The sequence below is a fragment of the Dipodomys spectabilis genome, unplaced genomic scaffold, assembly GCF_019054845.1.
Source record: "Dipodomys spectabilis isolate Male_0828 unplaced genomic scaffold, ASM1905484v1 ptg000325l, whole genome shotgun sequence".
Taxonomy (NCBI): domain Eukaryota; kingdom Metazoa; phylum Chordata; class Mammalia; order Rodentia; family Heteromyidae; genus Dipodomys; species Dipodomys spectabilis.
Window position 1 is genome coordinate 1,164,260 of NW_024871002.1, and position 22,917 is coordinate 1,187,176.

The 22,917-nt window shown below is 37.9% G+C and overlaps 1 protein-coding gene across 4 annotated transcripts in view; it reads right to left on the reverse strand.

Annotated features, from left to right (window-relative positions):
• Positions 1–22,917, reverse strand: part of Dock11 (dedicator of cytokinesis 11) — a 197,578-nt gene that overhangs the window by 7,072 nt on the left and 167,589 nt on the right. For all 4 annotated transcript variants that reach the window (XM_042702479.1, XM_042702477.1, XM_042702478.1 and 1 more), the window contains 9 exons: positions 18,657–18,872; positions 18,511–18,568; positions 14,162–14,268; positions 10,321–10,443; positions 6,727–6,840; positions 6,080–6,226; positions 2,795–3,005; positions 2,248–2,438; positions 549–649 (listed from right to left, as the gene is read on the reverse strand). In XM_042702479.1, coding sequence (XP_042558413.1) covers positions 549–649; positions 2,248–2,438; positions 2,795–3,005; positions 6,080–6,226; positions 6,727–6,840; positions 10,321–10,443; positions 14,162–14,268; positions 18,511–18,568; positions 18,657–18,872 — 1,268 coding nt within the window. The remainder of the gene's footprint in view (positions 1–548; positions 650–2,247; positions 2,439–2,794; positions 3,006–6,079; positions 6,227–6,726; positions 6,841–10,320; positions 10,444–14,161; positions 14,269–18,510; positions 18,569–18,656; positions 18,873–22,917) is intronic.

A 22,917-nucleotide genomic window follows, 5' to 3' on the forward strand; every position in this document is an offset into this window, starting at 1 on the left:
GGGCAAAGAAGGAAATCATGTAATAAATGTAGGCTTTTGTTTGTGTCCAAAATATCCAAAGCAGTAAAGTAAGTTGGCATATTTAATCTCTTGTGTCACTGGGGCATTGGTGATATTCTAGAATATGAAGTAGACTATGCATTTCCTCACTACTTAAAATATTATTCAGAGGACATGTAAATAGTATGAAAGCATAGACAGAGAATGTACTTTTTTGGAAGGATTTGTTGAACACTTTATTGTTTTATTTTGTGAGGGGCTTGAACTCAGGGCCTGGGTACTGTCCCTTAGCTTTTTTGCTCAAGGTTGGCTCTCTACCACTTGAGCCAAAGCTCTACTTCTGGGCTTATGCTAGTTAATTGGATATAGGAATCTTATAGACTTTTCTGTGTGGGCTGGTTTTGAACCTGGCTCCTTGGATTTCAGCCTCCTGAGTAGCTAAGATAATGGGTGTGAGCCACTGGTACCCAGCTTCTTTGCTGTTGTTTTTAGAAGAAAACGGAGGAAAGAATAGAGGTTTTGTAGTGGAACCACTACAAAACACTTACCTAAACATGTCTTTCAACTCATTTACTTTCTTAGGTGGATACTTGCTGGCTTGACTTTCATTTAAAAAAGCTCTTGCATAAGCTAATGGGCCGGCATTAACCTAATTACAAAGGGAGAAAAATGAAAGAGTTATCAACATGTAATTGAAGGTCTTGCATTTTTTTTATTAAAACCCCTAAGGGCTGTAAATCTTGTGTATCTCTGTGATAGAAACTTGCCTGGTATATACCAAAACACAAAGAAACCTATTTGTTATTATATATTATTATATTACTATTATATATTTCTATTCTATTTCATTATATTACTATATTACTTTTTTTTTGTCAGTCATGGGGCTTGAACTCTGGGCTTGGCACTGTCCCTATGCTCTTCAGCTCAAGACGAGCACTCTACCACTTGAGCCACAGCACCACTTCCAGTTTTCTAGTGGTTTATTAGAGATAAGAGTCTCACGGACTTTCCTGATGGGCTGGCTTTGAACTGTGATACTCAGATCTCAGCCTCTTGAGTAGCTAGGATTACAGGTGTGAGCCACTGGTGTCCAGCACTATATTACTATTATTACCTGTTATTACTATACTTCCAACAAATTTATTTGAAAAAATCATTAAAGCAAATTATCTGGAAAGATGATACTCTAATAAATTAATGATTTCTGATATGTAAATAATAGTGCTTACCTAGTCATAGAAATTTATGTTTAAGCTCTCTGACCTAAGATAAAATTTATAGAATTTAAGCCAGCTGCTAGTGGCTCATGCTTGTAATCCTAGCTACTCAGGAGGCTGAGATCTGAGGATCCCAGTTCAAAGTCAGCCCAGGCAGGAAAGTCCGTGAGACTCTCATCTCCAATAAACCACCAGAAACCTGGAAGTGGGCTGTGGTTCAAGTCGTAGAATGTTTGCCTGGAGCTGAAGAGCTCAGGGACAGTGACTAGGCCCAGAATTCAAGCCCCACGATTGAGAAAAAAAGAAAAAAAATTGTAGAACTGAAACTTAACTTCTCTATTACATTAACAAAAATGGACATAAGGAGTATTGTACTCAGTAAGAACATAGCACACAACAACAATTAATGCTAGCTCTATACCCCTATGAAATAAGAGAAACAACAAGAAACATTTTACTCTGATCATATAAAATATTTATTGATGGGCTGGGAAGGTGGCTCAGTGGTAGAGTGCTTGCCTTGCATGCATGAGGCCCTGGCACCACATAAGCAGAAAAAGCTGGATGTGGCACTATGGCTCTAGTGGTAGAGCGCTAGCCTTGAGCTGAAGAGCTGAGGGACAGTGCCCAGACCCAGAGTTCAGGCCCCACGACCGACAAAAAAAAAATTGATATGAACTCCAGAAATGTAAACAAGAGTTTTTTTCTTTGTTGATGTTTTTGTTTGATTTCTTGTTTGTTTGTATATCTGTCTTTGGGAGGATAACGGGGGCACACAAACAGAGGGACAAATAAATGCAGAACTCATACTCATTAGATACCATGTTGAAAATGAACTATATAATTTGTGGGTGGGGATGGGAGGGAAAAATTGGGAGAGAGCCAGGGAAGGGGTGACATTGTCCAAAAAGAAATATACTCTTTACCTGACTTAGGTAATTGTAACCCCTCTGTACATCACCTTTATAATAACAATAAAAGTTTTTTTTAAAGAAACACTTTAATCCATGTTGGGTGATCAACATACCTGAACAGAAACACAGCCCTGTAACTTAAGTTGAAGCTGAATCATATCCACATCAGCAGAGGAACAAAGCTTCTGCAATTCTGCAGTTTTGTCTTTTATCTCATCAGTAGCAACATCAATTGGTTTTAAATTAACCTGTTGTTCACAGTTTATAGGAATCCTCTTCTTCACGTAGGGAAATGAGTTTGATGCTATTAAAATGTTAAGATTGATTATTTTTCTTTAGATAATAATTTGTTCAACTGAATTAAATAAAAATCCAGTGTATTTAACTCTCCCCACATTTTCTCTAAAAGATACTTCAGGGTATCCAGTATGATTGCTTCAGGATTGAGAGATAGGTTCTCTTTATGAGACACCTCTAAGCAACTATGAGTGACATGAGAAAACAGTTGTTTGTTACAAGGACATTTTTGTACAAACTTTGAATAGTCAAACAACAAATGATTAAAACTTCAGTTATGTGTTTCTGTTGGACAGCCAGTACTTGTATATACCAGAAAGGACCAAGACAAATAAAAAGTGGACATGAAAGAGGCCTACTTACTTGTCAAGATTGTACGGCGTTTACACTGTTCTTCCACAGAGCCTTGCTTTTTGCCTGATAAGGTATAAGGAGCCTCAAAAACAAATCTGTTGATATTATGATTTCTTTCAAACTCTGTCTTTCTTTCTGTGAGTTCTTTGTCATCAAAGTATGGTTTCACATAAGTGACTTGGATATGAGCATATTTTGGATCGAGTTCTTTGGCATTAACCTATGAGATAAGATATTACCAAAAAATTCAGTGGAAGGAAAAAGGAAGTATTGGTAATTTTCTCCTTTAAGACCATGTAGGCAAGGATGCTATTGTGATTGTGCTACCAACTGAATAGACATCTACAGAAGAACTTTGTTCTTTTTTAAGGATCTATTTTTTTCTGATTATGAAGAAGTTAGAGAAACCCATTTGGAGACAACGGACATGGTGAAAGAAAATAAGCTGTGTGTGGTGACTCACACTTGCAATCCTACCTGCTCAAGAAGTGAAGATTGGGAAGATCCCATTTCCAAGCCAGTCCAAGCAAAAAAAGTTGGGGCAAACAAGTTCAAATGAACCATATTGGAACTAGTAAAAAGCTAGGTACAGTGGCACATGCTATCACCCTAGCTAAGTGGGAAGTGTAAATAGGAGGGTCAAAGTGCAGGCAGGTTGAGGCAAAAAGTGAGACTCTTATGTCATAATAACCAAAGCAAAAAGGGCTGGAGGCATAGCTCAAGTGGTAGAGTACCTGCTTCATTCTACTAAAAGTGAGGCCTTGAGTTCAAACCCCTGGACCACCAAAGGAAAAATGAAACGTAGAAAGAAAGTAGAAAATGCTGTAATCCTACCATAATGACTATTATATTTGCATTTTCACTTATTTCATTCCAGTCTTATTTTTCTGTGTACATGTATTTGAAAATTGAGATCAGATTGAACATTGTTTTATAATCTTATCTCTAAAATGTTAAAATACCCATGCATTTATATGAATACCACCTAAATAAAAATATAGTTCTATAGTGAAATCACTGATGTGACTTTAATTAGATGTATCTATTCTTCCTCCATGTGTGCAAGCATATGGACAGGGGATAGGAAATGTCTCCAACCTTCTGCTGTTGTTTACCAATCTCCAGACATTAACTGTCTTTTCTCTCCCACTGAAAAGCTAGATGCTTCCAGAAAAACCTCAGAAGATAGCTTCAAACTTTATATACACACACACACACACACACATATATAAACACATTTAAACAGTATACGAGGTATACACAAATAGCAAAAATTCCCCCTTCTTAGCCAAGACCGAAGTCTCACTCCTCAGAGGTAACTATGGTAATTATTTTATATGTTTGATTCCAGAGCCTTCTTAAGCTTATATGAGTGTATATAAACTTCTAGTTTTAACACTCATGTAACACTATCTGTTCAGTCCTGCATTTTTCTCTGTGCTTTAACTAAGGCTTGAACTTGTCCTTTAGCTTTTTTGCTAATGCTCTACCACTTGAGCCACAGCTCTACTTCCAGAGTTTTGTCAGTTCAATGCAAAGAGTGTCATGGACTTTCCTGCCTGGGCTAGCTTTGGATCTGTATCTTCAGAGCTCAGCCTCCTGAGTAGCTAGGGTTATAGGTTTGAGCCACTGGCACCTGGCCAAATCTAGTATCTTAACAGGTTAATATTGACACTTTCTTTTCACAGCTACATGACTATACCCACCATGGGGTAATGTTGCCATTTACTGAAGTCACAAGGACTAAGATAGCTACACTGCTTCTGGACATTTGCTATATACATTTTACAGCAGAAAACATCTTTAAACATAAATCCATATGTGTACATCTACAAGATGAAATCTTAAATCTGAAACTGTTGGTTTTAAGGACATATACCTTTAAGATATTAGAAAATAAAAGCAAAATCCTGTTCAAGTTGCATGTGCCCTTAAGCAAATTTTGATCTTTGGCAGAAAAACAATGCCTTTAATTAAGAAAAAAATCAAATCATTTATACAAAATGCCACAGTATTTGGAAACAACTTATGAAACATCTATCTGTGTTCTTTAATGCCTTTTGATTATTTATAATACCAAATACAATGTAATGCTAGGTAAATACCTGATATATTCCTTTGTTTAGCAAATAAAGAAAAAGTTCTGGCCAGGTATGCTGGTGCATGCCTGTAATCTTAGTATTCAAGAAGCAAAAAGTAGGAACATTTTACTAAAGAATAAGAGAAAGTAAACATTGCTGTTGCTACAAATCCTAAACTGTGTACATCCTTCCTACCTTAAACATCAGTTTTCATCCTGGGCATATTCATGGCAACTAGTGATTGGCATTCTTACTGTGTGGTCCATAGGGAACTATGCATTCCCTGTGAAAAGGGTTCTTCTAATTTTAGTGTTTTGGTGATTACAGGGGTTTGAACTCAGAGGCTTGCACTTGCTAGGCAAGCACTCTACCACTTGAGCCACATCAGCAGCCCCAAAGGGACTCTTTAGTTGGAACCATTTGTACCCTGTTTGGCAGGGCCAAGTGAGATGAATAACCTCTAGATCAAGACCCAAAGCATTATTTCATTTGAAATTTAACCATAATCACTTTGATTGAACTACAGATATTTTAGAATTGTGTGTCCTGAAATGATTTTAATAATAAAATATGTAACTAAGAATCAAGGTGTACAATAAAACATAATAATAGCTAGGTTGTTAAGCATACTAGCTCCCATATCAGTGATTTATGTACCAACAACTCTAATTACTTTCCATATATTAAGTTATTTAATCTATACAACAACCACAAGATAAAAGTACTATTATTTCCATTTTACTAATGAACAAAATAAAACAGAGTGGCTAAATAACTTCCTCATGCTTTTAAACTACAAAATAACAGAGAGTGGAGATTTGAGTTCTGGTCTCTGACTCCAAGACCTCTATTCTTTGTTCCACTATCTGGAGGGTTCTAGTTTCATATTTCACATAGCTAAAATGGGGGAAAAATCAGGAGCATGCTGGGCAACAGTGGCTCACATCTAGCTACTCAGAAGACTGAGATCTGAAAATTGTGGTTCAAAGCTAGCCCAGGCAGGAAAGTCAGTGAGACTCTTATCCCCAATTAACCACCAAAAAGCTGGAAGTGGAGAGCTGTTGCTCAAGTGCAGTACTAACTTTGAACAAAAAAGCTCAGGGACAGTGCTCAGGCCCTGAGTTCAAGCCCAATGACCAGCACACAAACAAAATTAAAAGCAATGTACCAAGTCTGGAATAACAATTATTTCAAAATGCAGGGCATATGTTACCTTGTCTGAATCCTGTATTATCTTGACATTTTCTGTGCCAAATTTTTCACCATAAAGTTTAACAAGTCTCAAGGAAATCTCTGAAAGTCCAGTAAGCTTTGGCTCTTTATAGATGTACTCTTTTCCATCCTCTTCTTCAAAAAAAGACTATTAGAAAGGTAAGCAAGTAATTTGTGAAAAGTGTGAATTGACAGGAAATCTCCTAAATAACTAGTAATATCTGAAATACATTTAAAATATGGCTATAAATCACCTAAATATTCATTCTTTCAACTGCAAATAAATGAGACATTGCAAATTCATGACCATATGAATATATTATTAGTCTGAAGAAATTTTCATATTAGAATTTCCTCCTTCCTTGTATACTTACCTGTTTTGTATTGGAAAATTTTAACTGCCAGATATTAGACAGAGGCTTAGCAGAAAGTGAAACTGAAATTCCAAGCCTTATATACTGTACTCTGAACCAATCATTTAGGTATGAGAACCAAATTGAACTTTAAAATTAGAAAATAAGGTCTCTGCCATTGTAATAGATATTTTCTCTAGACAGAATTCTAGATCTAATAGCTTATGTTATAGTAATATAATAAGCCAAAGGTGAATATTTAAAGAGGAAAAACAACTTGATGAAGTATACTTACTTGGCCATAAAAGGCAACTCTGAAGAAAGTACCTAAAAGTCTTTTTTTCGTGTGCATAACCTCCAAAATTTTTGTGTAAGCGCCATGAAGAGTTCTATAAACTTGAGTAAGTTTCTGAAAAACGAGAATATATGGATCAGCTTTTTCTTTTAGTAAATAATTGAGTGCCATCAAGATGCATTTACAAAAATAAATGTAACATTTAAAAAAATTTAGGGGATGCCATTCACATCCCCCCCCCCCCACACTGTAACAATTAGAGAAAAGTTGTCAACAATTTTAGGTCAGAGTAGAACTTTAGAACTAAAGATGGTAAAATAACATTTTTGTAATATTTTATTCACATTCTTTTTTTTTTCACCAATCCTGGGGCTTGAACTTAGGGCCTGGCTTCTGTCCTAGATCCTTTTTGTGCTCAAGGCTAGTGTTCTACCACTTGAGCCTTACCACCATTTCCTGCTTTTTCTGAGTAGTTTATTGGAGATAGGAGTCTTGTGGACTTTTCTGCCTGGGCTGGCTTAGAACTGTCATCCTCAGAGCTCCTCCTCCTGAGTAGCTAGGGTTACAGGCATGAACCACTGGTGCCAGGCTTTTATTCACATGTTGATGGAAATTTATATTCGTGTGTGTGTGTGTGTGTGTGTGTGTGTGTGTGTGTGTGTGTGTGTGTGTGTGTGTGTGTGTGTGTGTGTGTTGGTCCAGAGCTTAAACTCAGGGCCTGAACACTGTCCTTGAGTTTTTTTCTCAAGACTAGTGTTCCACAACTTGAGCCCCAGCTCCCACTTTTGGCCTTTTTTGGGCAGTTAATTGGAGATAAGAGTCTCATGGACTTTATTGCAGAGTGGCTTTGAACTGTCATCTTCATCTTCCTGAGTAGATAGGATTACAGGCCTGAGCCATTACTTCCTGGCAGCAATTTATATTCTTAAAATACTGTATTATCTGGGTTTGATTCTCAACACTGAATTATTAACTACTATTTCCTATTTGTCTGAATCACTTTGATTGAAATGGTAGAAAATTTCCTTTTTGAGCTATTACATATAGAGATATGAGACTAAACAAAGTTCCAGAGCTTTTAGTTAGGAAAATAAATGAACACACTGAAATTTGTAACAGTTCATAGACATATCCCAAGAACATATCCTACATATCCAGGAAAAAGGGAACACAGCGTAAAATGGACATTATTAAGAATATTAAAATGAGTTGAGTACCAGTGGTTCATGTCTATCATCTGAGCTACTGAGGAGGCTAAGATCTAAGGATTGCAATTCAAAGCTAACTGGGGAAATAAAGTCTGTGAGACTTTTATTTCCAATTAACCACCTAAAAGCCAGAAGTGGAGCTGTGGCTCAGGTGTTAGAGTGCTAGCCTTGAGTAAAAAGCTAAGGGATAATGCTTAGGCTCTGAGTTCAAGACTCAGGACTGGCACCAAAAAAAGTAGAAACAATTCAATGTCTGTCAACAGATGAATGGATAAAAATTGTTGTATATTCATCCAGTGGACAGATATATGTGTCCATAAGAAGGAATCTAGTTCTGATATATGCTATACTGATATAAGGTAACCTTTGGCTGATATCAGAAATATACCAAAAAATGTACATCAGTTTCCTAGATATAATTACCTCATTTCAAACAGTATGCCAAGGAATCTATATGGCACCTTTTACCATTTAATTAATTGGAATAGAAAATACATACATTTTCTTTGAGACCAAAATGTCCCTTGGGTTTCTATTAGTATGTTCTTCATCTAAGAAGATGGGACCTATAATTTGAAACTCATAAAGACTTACTGTATGATATGGTTTTTTTTTGTACTGAGATTTGAATTCAGCCCAGTGCGCTATCACTGAGCCATACCCTCATCCTTTTTTGCTTCAGTTTGTTGTTCTGATAGGATCTTGTACTTTTCCAGTGATCCTCCTACCTCTATCCGCTTTACAATGGAAGGCTAGGAGATGGGGTCACACTTACCTGTATTCCTATGGAAACAATGCACATCTTTTTTACTTACTTTTTCAAGATGCTATAAAAAGTGCCCCTTGGCTACCAAGCAAGGATTTGTAGTTTGTACAATGGCAGAATGGGCCAGAAGCTTAGTGTTGGGGCCTTTTTGATAATAAACTGTTTTGAAATAATTAGGGGAAAAAAGAATGTAATGCTTTGACAGAAAGGGGAATGACAAATCTTATTTTTCCTCCTACGCTATTCTTAGTCCTCTATATGACCTATACTTAATTCGAGGTTATCAATATAGTCTTGAATTCCACCGATTTTTCAAGCATGTCCAATATACATCAAGAGCATAGCAAAGATAGAAAGACCCAGTGCCCGAGAGGAGAAAGTAAGTTTGATCAGAACCAGTTTGGAACAGATATGAGAACTCTATCCACATGCTACTAAATGCATGTGTTTATACCCTCAGAAACTTCTTCAACAATGAAAGACTACCTATTCTTGAGATGTCTCGAGTCTAAAGTCATTCCTTTCTCAGATCATAGAAGTAGAAATTATGATATGGCCTCAGAGACTTGAATATCAAAAAATGCCTGTTCAGTACTGATGGTAAGAGCTGATAATTAAGTACTGTCACTCTGTATGGACTATCCTTTATCTACAGTCTGCCTAACAAGCCAAATTGACAAATAGCTCCTCATCTAGGGCTGTTACTACTGTTTTGTAAGTTTGGCCAGTCCCTTTAGTCTTAGCACTCAATAAGAACACAATTCGTGTCTCTATATCCTCCTCCTGCCCTGGGAGGGGCGAGAATATGGCAACATGGAAGTTCAGTAGCCTTTTCTGGCAGTGGTACCTTTTCTGGTAATTTTCAAGTCCAGTGAAAACTACACTGATTATTTTACATCCTGAAAGAAGGGAGGTGGCCAGATGAAAATACTTTGAGAACTACTGGACTAATTTCTATTTCAATCTTTTACTCTTAATTTCATTTGGAAAATGTGTATGAACATAAATGAATAGAAGATAGCATAGGAGGGCTAGGAAGTTGGCTCAGTGGTAGAGTGCTTGCCTTGCATGCATGAGGCCCTGGGTTCGATTCCTCAGCACCACATAAGCAGAAAAAGCCAGAAGTGGCGCTGTGGCTCAAGTGGTAGAGTGCTAGCCTTGAGCTGAAGGGCTGAGGGACAGTGCCCAGGCCCAGAGCTCAGGTCCCATGACTGGCAAAAAAAAAAAAAAAAAAGAAGATAGCATAGGAAAATGCTCATTTCAGAGCATTTTTAAGATTTGTAACATTTTGCAGAGCTGGACATGGATCCCATGGCCTTTGCACATGCTAGGCAAGGGCTCTGTCACTGAGATCCATCCCAGTGTATTTATTCAACTTGAAAGTTACAATTCAGACTTGGAATAGTGATTGCCTAGCATGCTTGAAGTCCTGGGTTCTAGTTTCAGCTCCACAAAGAAAGGATAATAAAATTCCTATGTCATAATTTAATGTTAATAAAATTCCTATGTCATAATTTACTGAACCTTCACTCTTCAGAAGACACACAGTAGAGTGCTTTCCCCAGGAACAACAACAACAAAAAAGATTTAGGCCATCAATGAAAATGTTAAATTGCTTGCCTCAAACTCTCGGCGCTTCTCATAAATTGGGATGATTAACTTGGAAATTTCAGAAATCACTTCATAACGTTCTGCCTTCCATAAGCCATCCACACATTGTTCTAGCAACTCCAGCAACACTTCCTGCATTGACAGAAAAAAATCCAATCAGGAATCAATAACAGAGTTTGGTACAAATAAATTGTGAAGCATTTTAAGTTAATGAAGAACAGAGTGTATAAAGTGGACAGAAGTGTGTGACTAGATATTTTTTTGATACAGGGTCTTGCTACACAGCCCAGCCTGGACTTGAATATATGGATCCTTCTACCTCAGCCTTCCAAGTGCTGGTAATATAGGCATGTGCCACCATGCTAGGCTGGACATGACTCTGTATTTCCTAAATCAAATACTAGAAACATTTGGATCAGAGACAAAAAATTAAAAAGTTATAAATCAATTACATAAAAAGTCTTCCTATAGAATGTGGTGGTACACACTTATAATTCCAGCACTCGGGAGGTATTAATGGGAGGATTAAAAGTTCTAGGCTAGCCTAGGCTGGCCCAATGAGATCCTGTCTCAACAAACAAACAAACAAAACACTTTTATGTTCAACAAGAGTTAATTAAGGAAAATGAATATACATGCCAAAGAGCAGTAAAAAAAAATTACAGCATATGTATCTGGTGGAGGACTTATTTCAAGGATACAAAAAGGACTCTCACAAATCAGCAATAAGAAGTAAATAATGTAATTTCTAAGAATGCACAAGAAAACATTGCACTAAAGAAGATATTCAAGCCAGGCACTGGTGGCTCACACCTGTAATCCTAGCTACTTAGAAGGCTGAGATCTGAGGATCATGGTTCGAAGCCAGTCTGGCAGGAAAGTGTGTGAGACTCATCTCTTACAAAACATTCAGAAAAAAGCTGTAAGCGGAGCTGTGTCTCAAGTGGTAGAGTACTAGCCTTGAGCAAAAGAAGCTCAGGGACCGCACCCAGACTTGTGTTCAAACCCCAGGACTGGGAAAAAAAAAAGAAAAAGAAAGAGAGAGATTCAAGAGGCCAAGGGGCATATGAAACACTGCTAAACATCATTAGTCAAACATATATATATATATATATATTTTTTTTTTTTTGGGTCCGGTCGTGGGGCCTGAACTCTGGGCCTGGGCGCTGTCCCTCAGCTCTTCAGCTCAAGGCTAGCGCTCTACCACTTGAGCCACAGCGCCACTTCTGTTTTTTTTTTCTTTTTGCTTATCTGGTGCTGAGGAATCGAACCCAGGGCCTCATGCATGCAAGGCAAGCGCTCTACCATTGAGCCACCTTCCCAGCCCCACATATATCTTTTTATACCTCAGTCTATGAGGTATAAATTCATGATGAGGTATAATTTCACGAGGTATAAACTCATGCTAAATAGACTGTTAAAATTTAAAAAGACTAGAAACATGATGTTAATGAAGATGTGCAAACAGACCTCTCATCATTGCTGGTGGAAATATAAAATGGTCCAACCACTTGGAGAAACATTTTGGAAAAATTTATTATACAGGTTTATACATGAAATATATATATATATATATAATATACACATGTATATAGTCCCTAGAATCTAGTAATTCCATGTATTATCCAAGATAAATGAAAACATATATCATATATACCATTTTTATTTTTCATGCTGGTCCTGGGGCTTAAAGTCTGGGCCTCAGTGCTGTCCTTGAGCTTTTTGACTCAAGGCTGGCATTCTACCATTTGAGCCACAGATCCACTTCTGGCTTTTTTGGGAGTTAATTGGAGATGAGCTCCACAGACTTTCCTGCCTGGGCTGGCTTCTAACCATGATCCTCAGGTCTCAGCCTCCTGAGTAGCTAGAATTATAGGCATGAGCCACTGGAACCCAGTATATATCTATATCTATATCTATCTATATACATAGCATTTTATAAACAAGATTTATTTATAGTAGCTACAAGCTGAAAACAATCTAAATTCCATAAACATGAGAATGAACTGAAAAGGTATATATTAAGATAATGGAGAATGAATGATGATAAAAAATTTCAATATACTAAACAAAAGGGTACCTACTAAATGATTTTATGACATCCAGACTTCTTGGAAATGGGCATAGGAAGTTGTATATTGATAGATGTGTTCTATTTTTTTAGTTTGGTGGTAGGTTGTATGGGCACATACAGTTTTCAAAATTAATCAAACTGAGTCGAGTGCCAGTGGCTCATGCCTATCATCTTAGCTACTCAGAAAGATGAGATCTGAGGATCCAGTTCAAAGCAAGCCTAGACAGGAATGTTGGTGAGACTCTTACCTTCAAAAAACTTATTTTTAAAAAGCTGAAAGTAGAGCTGTGGCTCAAGCTATAGAGCACTAGCCTTGAGTAAAAAAGCTCAAGGACAGCGTTTAGTCCCCAAGACTGGTTAAAAGAAAGGACTCATCAAACTATTTCCTTAAGATATATACATTTTATTGCAAAATTTATCTTTTATACTGTTGCAAATCAAGACAGAACTATATTTTTAGAAAACTAATTATTCTGAGTTCAAGTAATCAAGTGATAAATGGAGAATTGTTTTTCATTTCAATATAACTTCTATTGTCATTATTTTAATTGGTGAGGGCACGAGAAGGAAGCCCTGTTATAGAAACCCAAACAAAGTGACTGTTGGGTGACACCATCCTTTCTATATATGCCAAATACAAATTTCTACAAGAAAAAATTGTGGAACTGGGAGAAAGCGAGGGAAGGGTTGACACTGTCCAAAAAGAAATGTATTCTTTATCTGACTTATGTAACTATAACCCCTCTATATATCATCTTTATAATAACAATAAAAAATTTAAAACCCTCTCTAATATAGTAAAAATTCTAAGATATGAAAAAAATGGGAGAACACAAAAGAATTCCAACAGAAGTGTTTGGACAGAAAGCTCATTATCGTTCTTGACTAATCATTAAAGTTACTACTCTCTCTAAGCACAGTACTTAAGCCTTATAAGCGCAGCTATTAGGGAGGCTTATATCAGGAGGATTTTGAGGCCAGCTAGGGTAAAAATGTTAAGGGCTCCATCTCAACAAATCAGCCAGTTGTACTGATGCATGACTATGGTCCCAGCAACATGAGAGCCTGTAGGTCAGATCAGTCTGCAGCTTCCCTGGGTGGGGCGGGAAGGGAGATGCTATCTGAACACAGCTCAAATGGCAGAGTGAGGCCTTGAGTTCAAAACCCAGTACCACTCCAGAAACAAAGAGACATTAAAGAAAAATTACTAGCTGGGCACTGTGATCCTAGATTAATTATTCCCTATTAAGAGTGCCTTCAGTGCTGTCATTCTTTGAAGACTTCTCCCTCTTTTCTCCTTCATCTTACCTTAGCCTAAAGCTGTCTCTCTCCTGTGATTTTGCATGTCACATATTATCTGAGCCTTGTTCCAAAGCCAGTGTTGAATGAATCTTTGGTTGTCAATTCACAGCTAAACCTGCTTTATTCATATCTGAAGTGCAGAGTAGAAAACTCTCTATTTTAAAATTCTTTTCATACTACTTTGCTTATAGTTGAAGTAAAAGGCAATGTTAACTCTATTTTGTAGCAATATTTTTCCCCTATGCTGATTTTGATCTGGTTACTGAAATGGTCATTTAGAGATGGTAAATGTGTTTCAAAACTAGGTAATGGGAACATTTCTTGACACAAGGCTCTGTTTGCCAAACAGGAATATCTTCACTTGCGTAGTTTGAAAACTTAAGGCTCATTAACCCTTAGCTACCTCGGAAATCCAGTGAGCTGTGATAAATTTTAATAAACCTAAAATTTAGGAAGTGAAGCCTCAGGCCTTACTTCACTGTAATGGACGTCCATCATCCCTGCGTCCTCTTTCATTGCTCCTTCTTCATCTATATTCGGAGTGATTTTCTTGAAGGCTGAGCATCCATTAGGGAATAATTCTGTGTGGGAAAAAAACAGAAATGGAGTACATTTATAAAACAGTATTTGGTAAATAACAGAGAACCTTACAAGGATTGGCTATTTTTATATAAACACTGATGGTTTGGAAGGATCAATGTCCTAAATACAAGTTTCAGTTACAAAAAGGTTTTTCAAAATTATTTCCATCTATTACATATTCTGTCAATCTTTTTTACTAAAAAGTGAGCCCACATTACCTACGAAGAAGTTTATTTTTGACTATACACCATCTTCAATCGCCAGTACAGGCATCACTCTAGTGTGAATTTAATTTATTAAAGATGTAGTCCTTGGAACATCTGTGCTCAATCATCGAAATAAGAGGGCAGGCACATTTCAGGCAATCATGTCTAGAGCCTAATTTCATTGAGATTTGGGACAAAGAGCATAGTCTAGGATTTGTAAGAGAGGCAGAAAATAAAAAGATGGATGGATAAAACCTCTTTGGGAAAATGGAACATTTGAACAACTATTCCACCAGTAGCTGTGTGAATTTGCATGTTTACTCCCTTAGATTGTTTTTAAAAAAAGTTTCATACTCTGTTAAATGAGTTTAGTAACAGCTACTTTATAAGAATTTAATGAAACAAAACTGGATGCTAGTTGTTTATGCCAATAATCTAACTACTCAGGAGGATAAAATGTAAAGATCCTGGTTTAAAGCCAGCCTGGGCAGGAAAGACAGTGAGACACTTATTTCCAATTAATCACCAAAAAGTCAGAGGTTAGAGCTATGGCTCAAGTGGTAGAATGCTAGCCTTGAGCAAAAAAACTCAGGGAAAGTACTCAGATCCAGAGCTCAAGACCCAGCACTGGCACAAAAAAGAATTTAATGAAACGAAGTGTTTATAACAGAGCCTAGCATCTAAGTATTAAATGAGTTATTATTGCTAAAGAAGCTTACTAATAAATAAATTAACTTGCCCAAGATAGAATTAAACAACTGCTGACAGCTGGGCCCTCAGGGGGTGGAAAATAAACTCAAGTTCCAAGTGTTGCAGTAGGATTGTGAACCAAGTGTTAGGGTCAAGCAAGTATCTACCAGGAGTGGTGAATCTCTTTTCTGCCAAGGGTCATTTGGATATTTATATCATTTGAGGGCCATGCAAAATTATTAATACAAGAAGACGGCTACAGGGAGCTGAGAAGAATAGAAAAAGCATGTCTATTTGTCAGGTACCAAATGATTTTTCAGGCCTTACTGCACTCTCAGACCAGGTGTTCCTCACCTTTGGAAATAAGCCACAAGGTTGCCCTATAAAGCCTGGGTCTTCTGGAATGCTATGATTTTAGGGGAGAAGATAAAATTTATCCTTTGTGCCTGAGGTCAGATGAGGTTAACAACATTTTTTTAAAGCCATTCCTAAGATTTGAACACAGGACCTGGGTGTTGTCTGTGACCTTATGTGATCCAGTCTAGAGTTCTACCAATTGAGCTACAGCTCCACTTGTAACTTTCTTGTAGTTTAGTGGAGATAGGAATCTCACTGACTTTCCTTCCTAGGCTGCTCCCTTTGAACTACATTCCTCAGATCTTAGCCTCCTAAGTAGGATTGTAGGCATGAGCCATTGGTGCTTTTTTTCTTTTTCCAGACTGGTCCTGGGGCTTGAACTCAGGGCTGGGACACTGTCCCTGACCTTTTTTTTTTTTTCACTCAAGGTTGAGCCCCCGCTCAATTTCTGGCTTTTTGTTGATTAATTGGAGGTAAGAATCTCACAGACTTTCCTGCCCGGGCTAGCTTTGAACCACGATCCTCAGATCTCAGCTTCCTGAGTAGCTAGGATTATAGATGTGGCTCAATGGCAACCGGCAGGGCTAATAGCATTTTTGAAGAATCTTCTGGTATTTTTCAAAGTACACGTAATGATAGGAAACAAAGGTTCTACAGTTGTCCAATGATCTTTGTTATGTAAGTTAGTTTTACAGCCACTAATATTAGATTGTGAAGTTCTCAGACTGGAAGCAGGTTAACATTAAATTTTTAACTTGTGTTTTTGATGAGTAATCTATCTTGGTATAGCTTTCATGTTTTAATCAGCTAATTAACAAAAGAAGGTTTTTGAAATCTTTGAATCATTGAAGCTTAGCGGGAAAAACTCTGAGGATTTTACTACTGTTATTTTTTAGAATAACTAGATTTTCCAGCTTAAGCAAGTAGAATTTTCCAGGCTTGAAAACAGATGGTACTAAATCCTGTGCTGGTGGCTCACACCTGTAATCCTACCTACTAAGGAGACCGAGATATGAGGATCATGCTTTGAAGCTAGGCAAAGCAGTAATGTTCTTGAGACTATTATTTTTAATTAACCAGCAAAAAAGCAAGAAGTGGAGCTGTAGCTCAAGTGGTAGAACACTGTGAACAAAAAAGCAGGGTCAGAAACTCGGTCCTGAGTTCAAGCCCTAGGACCAGCACATACATAAAAGGATAGTACTTATATAAATAAATATTGAAATTTTCTCTTACATTTAATATTGCTTTTTTTAAAAAAATGCAAAACATTTTTTGCTTGCTAATAATAGTTGTTTGATTTTGATGAAGGATACATTTTAGAAAACTTTGACATGAAATAATTAAATGACTACTTAGAAATACTATTTTCATTTATTAAGACATGTCAGAGTTTGGTGGTTAGAGTAGCTGCATGTACTAAAACGGGGAAAACCCTACACTATACTAATTTCACACAACTTGTGTATACTGAATTCAAGTACATAGTAAATGAGAACCAGGCATGGTAGTGCCCATTGTAATCTCAGCACTGAGGAGGTGACTCAGGAGAATTGCAAGTTTGAGGATTACATAGTGAGTTTCAGGTCAGCACAGGCTACAGAGAAAGACCCTGTCTCTAAAAGAAAAAAGAAAAAAAAAAACAAGAAAAAATAAGTGTAAAATGAGTCTACATTTTAATCATGATATTGCTTTTGGGAAGAACATCTTTTAGAAAAAGATTACCCAAATGGTTGTTACTATATGAAAGAATTGAATACTGAACCCTAAACGTGAAAACAAAGATAACTGCAGGAATTAGAAAATCAAGCAAAACAAAAAAAGATTGTATTTCCATAGCCAAAGCCAGAGTAATATGATTCCTACAAGTTACCATCTCTTTGTCTTGATGTTATTTGCAAGTAGCTTACACACTGATAGAATGAGTGTACTTGTTAATAAGCAATTCTCAAGATCAGGCAAACTATTTTTTCCTCTAATGGGCTATTTGGATATTATTAACATCATTCATAGGCCATACAAAATTATCAATATGAGCAGAGACTGCTGCCACAGTATCTGTCCTGTCATGTACCAAATGATTTTGCACAGGCCAGCAGCCACATTTTCCCCCATCCTATGTGGCAGATGTCTTCACTGCAAATTCCGTTGCCAATCATTTTGAAAACAAATTCAGCTGTTTTACTGCTTGAGTAGTTACAGAAGTCAAAAATACTGTTTTGGGAAAGGGAAACTTTAAGGAAGAGTCCTGATTTAAGAATGGCCAATCAGGGCTGGGCGCTGGTGACTCACACCTGTAATCCTAGCTACTCAGGTAGCTGAGATTTGAAGATTACAGTTCAAAACCAGCTGGGTCAGGCAACTCTGAGACATATCTCCAATTAACTACTAGAAAACCGGAAGTAGAGCTGTGGCCCAAAGTGGTAGACTGCTAGCCATGAGCAAAAGAGCTCAAGAACAATGCCAAGTCCCTGAGGTCAAGCCCCATGATGGACAAAATAAATAAACTAATTAATTAAAAAAAAGAATGGCCAATCAGGAATCTAGGCATGCTGGATCTTAATATACTTAATATGACACACCCAGGTGTCACTGAACTGAAAGTGACAGTAGACACCTAGTTTGTGGACAGTAGTTGGTAAAGTTAAGGAGGGAAAGGGGAAAATAAATCTGTATTATCTAGAGTTTCTCATGAGCCCTAACAAGAATTTAATTTGTGGCCATCTTCCAGAAAGACAGTCTTGGAAAATAAACACTGGGCATCAGGCCCAGCTCTGTACTATTTAACTTATTCTTGTAAGCAGAAGCTAAAATGAACAATCTCCTCTTTTGTTGTTGTTGTTTTTTTTTTATAACAACTTCTGTATTCCACTGAATAAGGCTGAAGGTGAACATATTCTTCAGAGCTCAATTCCATGATTTATAAGCTACAAAGATAAAAATGATTATGCCAATTGAGCTTCTTGTCATTTAAGAACAGAAATAGCTTACTCTTTCGGTGAAGAAATTCTGCAACCAGAGCTGCTACATGAACATAACACATTGCGGCCTAAAAATGGATAACAAAGAAAGAAGCGTTAGAATGTATGCAGGGGGTCTGGAAGGGACATGCTTAGAACAAAACATTAAGTAGTCACCTCTGAAAAATCTCCATTTTTTACATGAATCTTGGCCATGCTGTCGAGCCACGTTTTCCTGAGCTCCGGTGTGCTGGCATAGGACTTGGCTAAGCTATACTGGAGGTCAATCAACATCTCGGGGTCTTTCTCATGCTCTTTCATTTGGGCAGTGGCCATAAGAACAGTACGGATCCTCTTGGTCAAGTCTTTGACTTCTGTGGGAAAAGCAGTTGCCTATCAAAAAAAAAAAACACAACAAAAAAATTATACATTTAACAGTATTATTGGTACAATCTAAGCTTCAGCATCAAATCCTTGGAATATATGAATTTTTCTGCTTCTTGTTACAGTTCTTGGTACTATTATAATTGCACGTCTAAATGATTTTTAATAACTATTTTAGGTGTCACAGGCTCTAAACTTGATGACAATATATGCACAGTACATAAAGGCATGAACTTGAGAGCTATAGTCTACAGCGATGGGAATAAATCCATGTTTTTAGTTTACTTATGACAGTAACTGAAAGCTTTTGATAGCATACTATGTAACAGGCACTGGCCTGGGGGCTTTTTATGTTTAAATTTTGTGTATGTGTGCTGACACCAGGGTTTGAATTCAGGGTCTTGTGTTCTTGCTTGTCTCTTTCACTAAAATCTGGCACTCTACCACTTGAACTGTTTTTCCAGACTAGATTTTTTTTTAAATCAGTTGTCGGACTTGAACTCAAGACTTGGGCACTGTCCCTAAGCTCTTTTGCTCAAGGCTAGTGCTCTACCACTTTGAGCCATAGCTCCCCTTCTGGTTTTTGAGTGGTTAAATGGAGATAAGTGTCTCATGGAGACTTTTCTGCCAGGGCTGTCTTTGAACCGTGATCTTTAGATCTCAGTCTCTTGAGTAGCTAGGATTACAGGTGTGAGCCACCATTGCCTGGCTTAGATTTTTTTTTGATGGTTATTTTGGAGATGAGTTTTGAAGAGTTTTCTGCCTGAGGTAGGTTCAAAACATGATTCTGACACCTCAGCCTCCTGATTACAGGATTACTGGTGTGAACTATCAGAACCCAACTACATGCTTCAATTTTTACAACCCTATAAGTTAAGCACTTTCACTATATTAGCAGTAGGAAAATTGAGGCACAGAATAGGTAAGCAGCTTGGCTAAAGTCTCACATTTGGGAAGCCACAGAAACAGTACTTCTACCCAGGCAGTCTGGCTCCAGAGACAATACTCTTCAGCCACTTTTCCAAACTGACGAGTATACTTACCCCACCTACTGTCTATGACACACACCAAGTTCAACTCATATTGCAATATTCTCTATTTCCACCAATGAGAGATCATGAATTATAGCACATGATAAAGAAGTAGAGATTAACAATTTCTCAAAGGGCTTTCAGTCTCAAGAACAGTAGGTTACACAGCTCTATCTTTGCTTAGTCTCTTGAGTAGCTAGGATTACAGGTGTGAGCCATCAGCACCCATTAAAAGTAACAATTATTAGTTGAGCGTGGTGGCTCATGGTTGTAATCCTAGCTAGTAGGCAGGTGGAGATTGGGAAGATTATGGTTAGAGGCCAGGAGCAGTAAAATTTTGTGAGGCCTCCATTCTCATGCAATAAACAGCTGAGTACAGTGGTACATGCTCTGTCATCCCAGCTATGTGAAAAGCACAAACAGGAGGATTGTGGTCTGTGCAGGCCTAGGCATAAACTTGAGATCCTAGCCTCAAAATAACTAATGCAAAAAGGGCTGGTGGTAGGTTTAAGCAGTAGTCAGTGCCTAGCAAGCTCAAAGCATTCAGTTCAAATTTCATACTACCAAAAAATAATTATATACACATTATTCCCCCCCCCCCCCATTTTTTGGTGCCAGTCCTGGGGCATGAACTCATGGCCAGGGCACTGTCCCTAAGCTTTTTTGTGCAAGGCTATTGCTCTACCACTTGAACCACAGCTCCACTTCCGGCTATTTTGGTGTTTAATTGGAGATGGACTTTCCTGCTAGCTTTGAACTGTGATCCTCAGTTCTCAGCCCCCCTGAATAGCTAGGATTACAGGTGTGAGCCACAAGTACTTGCTTATAAGTCCCTTCTTCTTACTAGAAATTCCATTTATTAGTGGAAGGAATCCTTTGTTGTAATGGTGTTCATTGGTAATGTTGGCCTTCACAGAATAAAACTAGGTCATTTCAGAAATTGGTCAAGGAAAAGAAAGATTCCCTATTAAGAAAATCCAACACAAACCCTGCTTTCTTAGAGAAATTCGCTAATTTGTCATGATATTAAGGAAGGTAACAGGCCTGTAATCCTAGCTACTCAGGAGGCTGAGATCTAAGGATCAAGGTTCAAAGGCAGCTGGGGCAGGAAAGTCTGTGAGACTCTTATCTCCAATAAACCACTCAGAAAACTGGAAGTGGTGCTGTGGCTCAAGTGGTAGAGCACTAGCCTTAAGCTGAAGAGCTCCAGGACAGAGCCCAGGCCCAGAGTTCAAGCCCCACGACTGACAAAAAAAGAGTGTAAATAAAAGAGCATAAATAGTATATATTGTTTCTACACTATTGGGATTAGCTATTGGTTTCCCTGGGGAACCAATAGAACTGGCCCAAAAAGAAACTTTCCCAGCATGTGAACGGCTGGCATTACTGTTTTTCTCAGTGCAAACAACATTCCTATGGGAATATTTTTGTGGTACATAGATTCTACATGTCTCAAACATCAAGTATGCTGTGACTATGAGCTTTTAATTTTTTTCAGATTTTATACAATATCGTCAAATATGCTGGAATATGACCTTTCCCAAGAAAAGGGATAAGTCATTTCCCAGGGAGTTAAGGTCTTCTGTTGGCAATGGATTCTTCACTTGTATGCATGTATCACTGAGGATCTACACTTGAGGCAATGAAGCCCAAAACGCATCAAATGCATGTTTACAATGCTGTAGGTTTTAAGCACAGTAAGGAAGAAGAATGGCAGTTTGGGGGTGGGGAGCTAGGTTTGCCCTCAGCAAACTGCTGCTCAGGGTTAAGAATGAGGGTTTTGCTAGGCACTGGTGGCTCATGCCTGTAATCCTAGCTACTCTGGAGGCTGAGATCTCAGGATCATGGTTCAAAGCCAGTCCAGGCAGGAAAGTCCATGAGACTCTTATCTCCAATTAACCACCAGAAAACCAGAAATGGCGCTGTGGCTCAAGTGGCAGAGCTGAAGAGCTGAGGGACAGCACCCAGGCCCAGAGTTCAAGCCCCATGACCAACAAAAAAATAAATAAAATTAAAAAAGAATTAGAGCCTTGGGCCAGATGTTGGTGGCTTATGCCTGTGAGCCTAGCCACTAAGGCAGCCGAGATCTGAGAATTGAGGTTAGAGACCAGTTTGGGCAGGAAAATTTGTGAGACTCTTATCTCCAGTTAACCACCAAAACAGCTGGAAGGAGAGCTGTAGCTCAAGTGGTAGAGCTCTAGCCTTGAACACAAAAGCTCAGGGACAGTGCACAGAATATAGACACACACACACACACACACACACACACACACACACACACACACACACACACACACACACACACACACACACACACACACACACACACACACACACACACACACACACACACACACACACACACACACACACACACACACACACACAGAAAAGAAAAGAAGATTGATGACTCTGGACTTGAGATTTGCCAGTATCTATAGCTACAGCAAGTACTAATCAGTTAACAGATGATTTCTCAAAGTCTCAAAACCCACAAATAGTGGAAGCCTTCTTTGCCATGCCTCATCTTTTGGCAATGGGTCAGGCAGATCGTCACTATTCTAAATGAGATTTTTGTCATTACAAACTGTTCAATTAACCAATGTCATAAATGCTAACAACTGTTTTGCAAGAAAGGATATATTTATTTTCTGAGCAAGTTTAGCAATCAAGCCCACAAAAAGACTCAGTTTCTACTAGCACCAATAACAATAAATCCATTTACCAATCAATTCATTTAACACTGAATATTTGTATGGACCAGGCAGTATTATAGTTACTAGATATCTAGTGGTTAATATACATCACAAGGGCCTCAACTCATGAAGCTCACATTCTATATAGTTTATACAAAAAAATGGGAACCTAATGATGGTCTAACTCTAAGAATATAAACTTCCCTGAGAGTGAGAGTTACTTGTTTTGGTGCTGATGATCAAATCCAGTCTTGTGCAGGTTAAGCATAAATTCTACCACTGACTTACATACATCCCTAGCACAGTGGTTCTAATTTATTAAAGTGA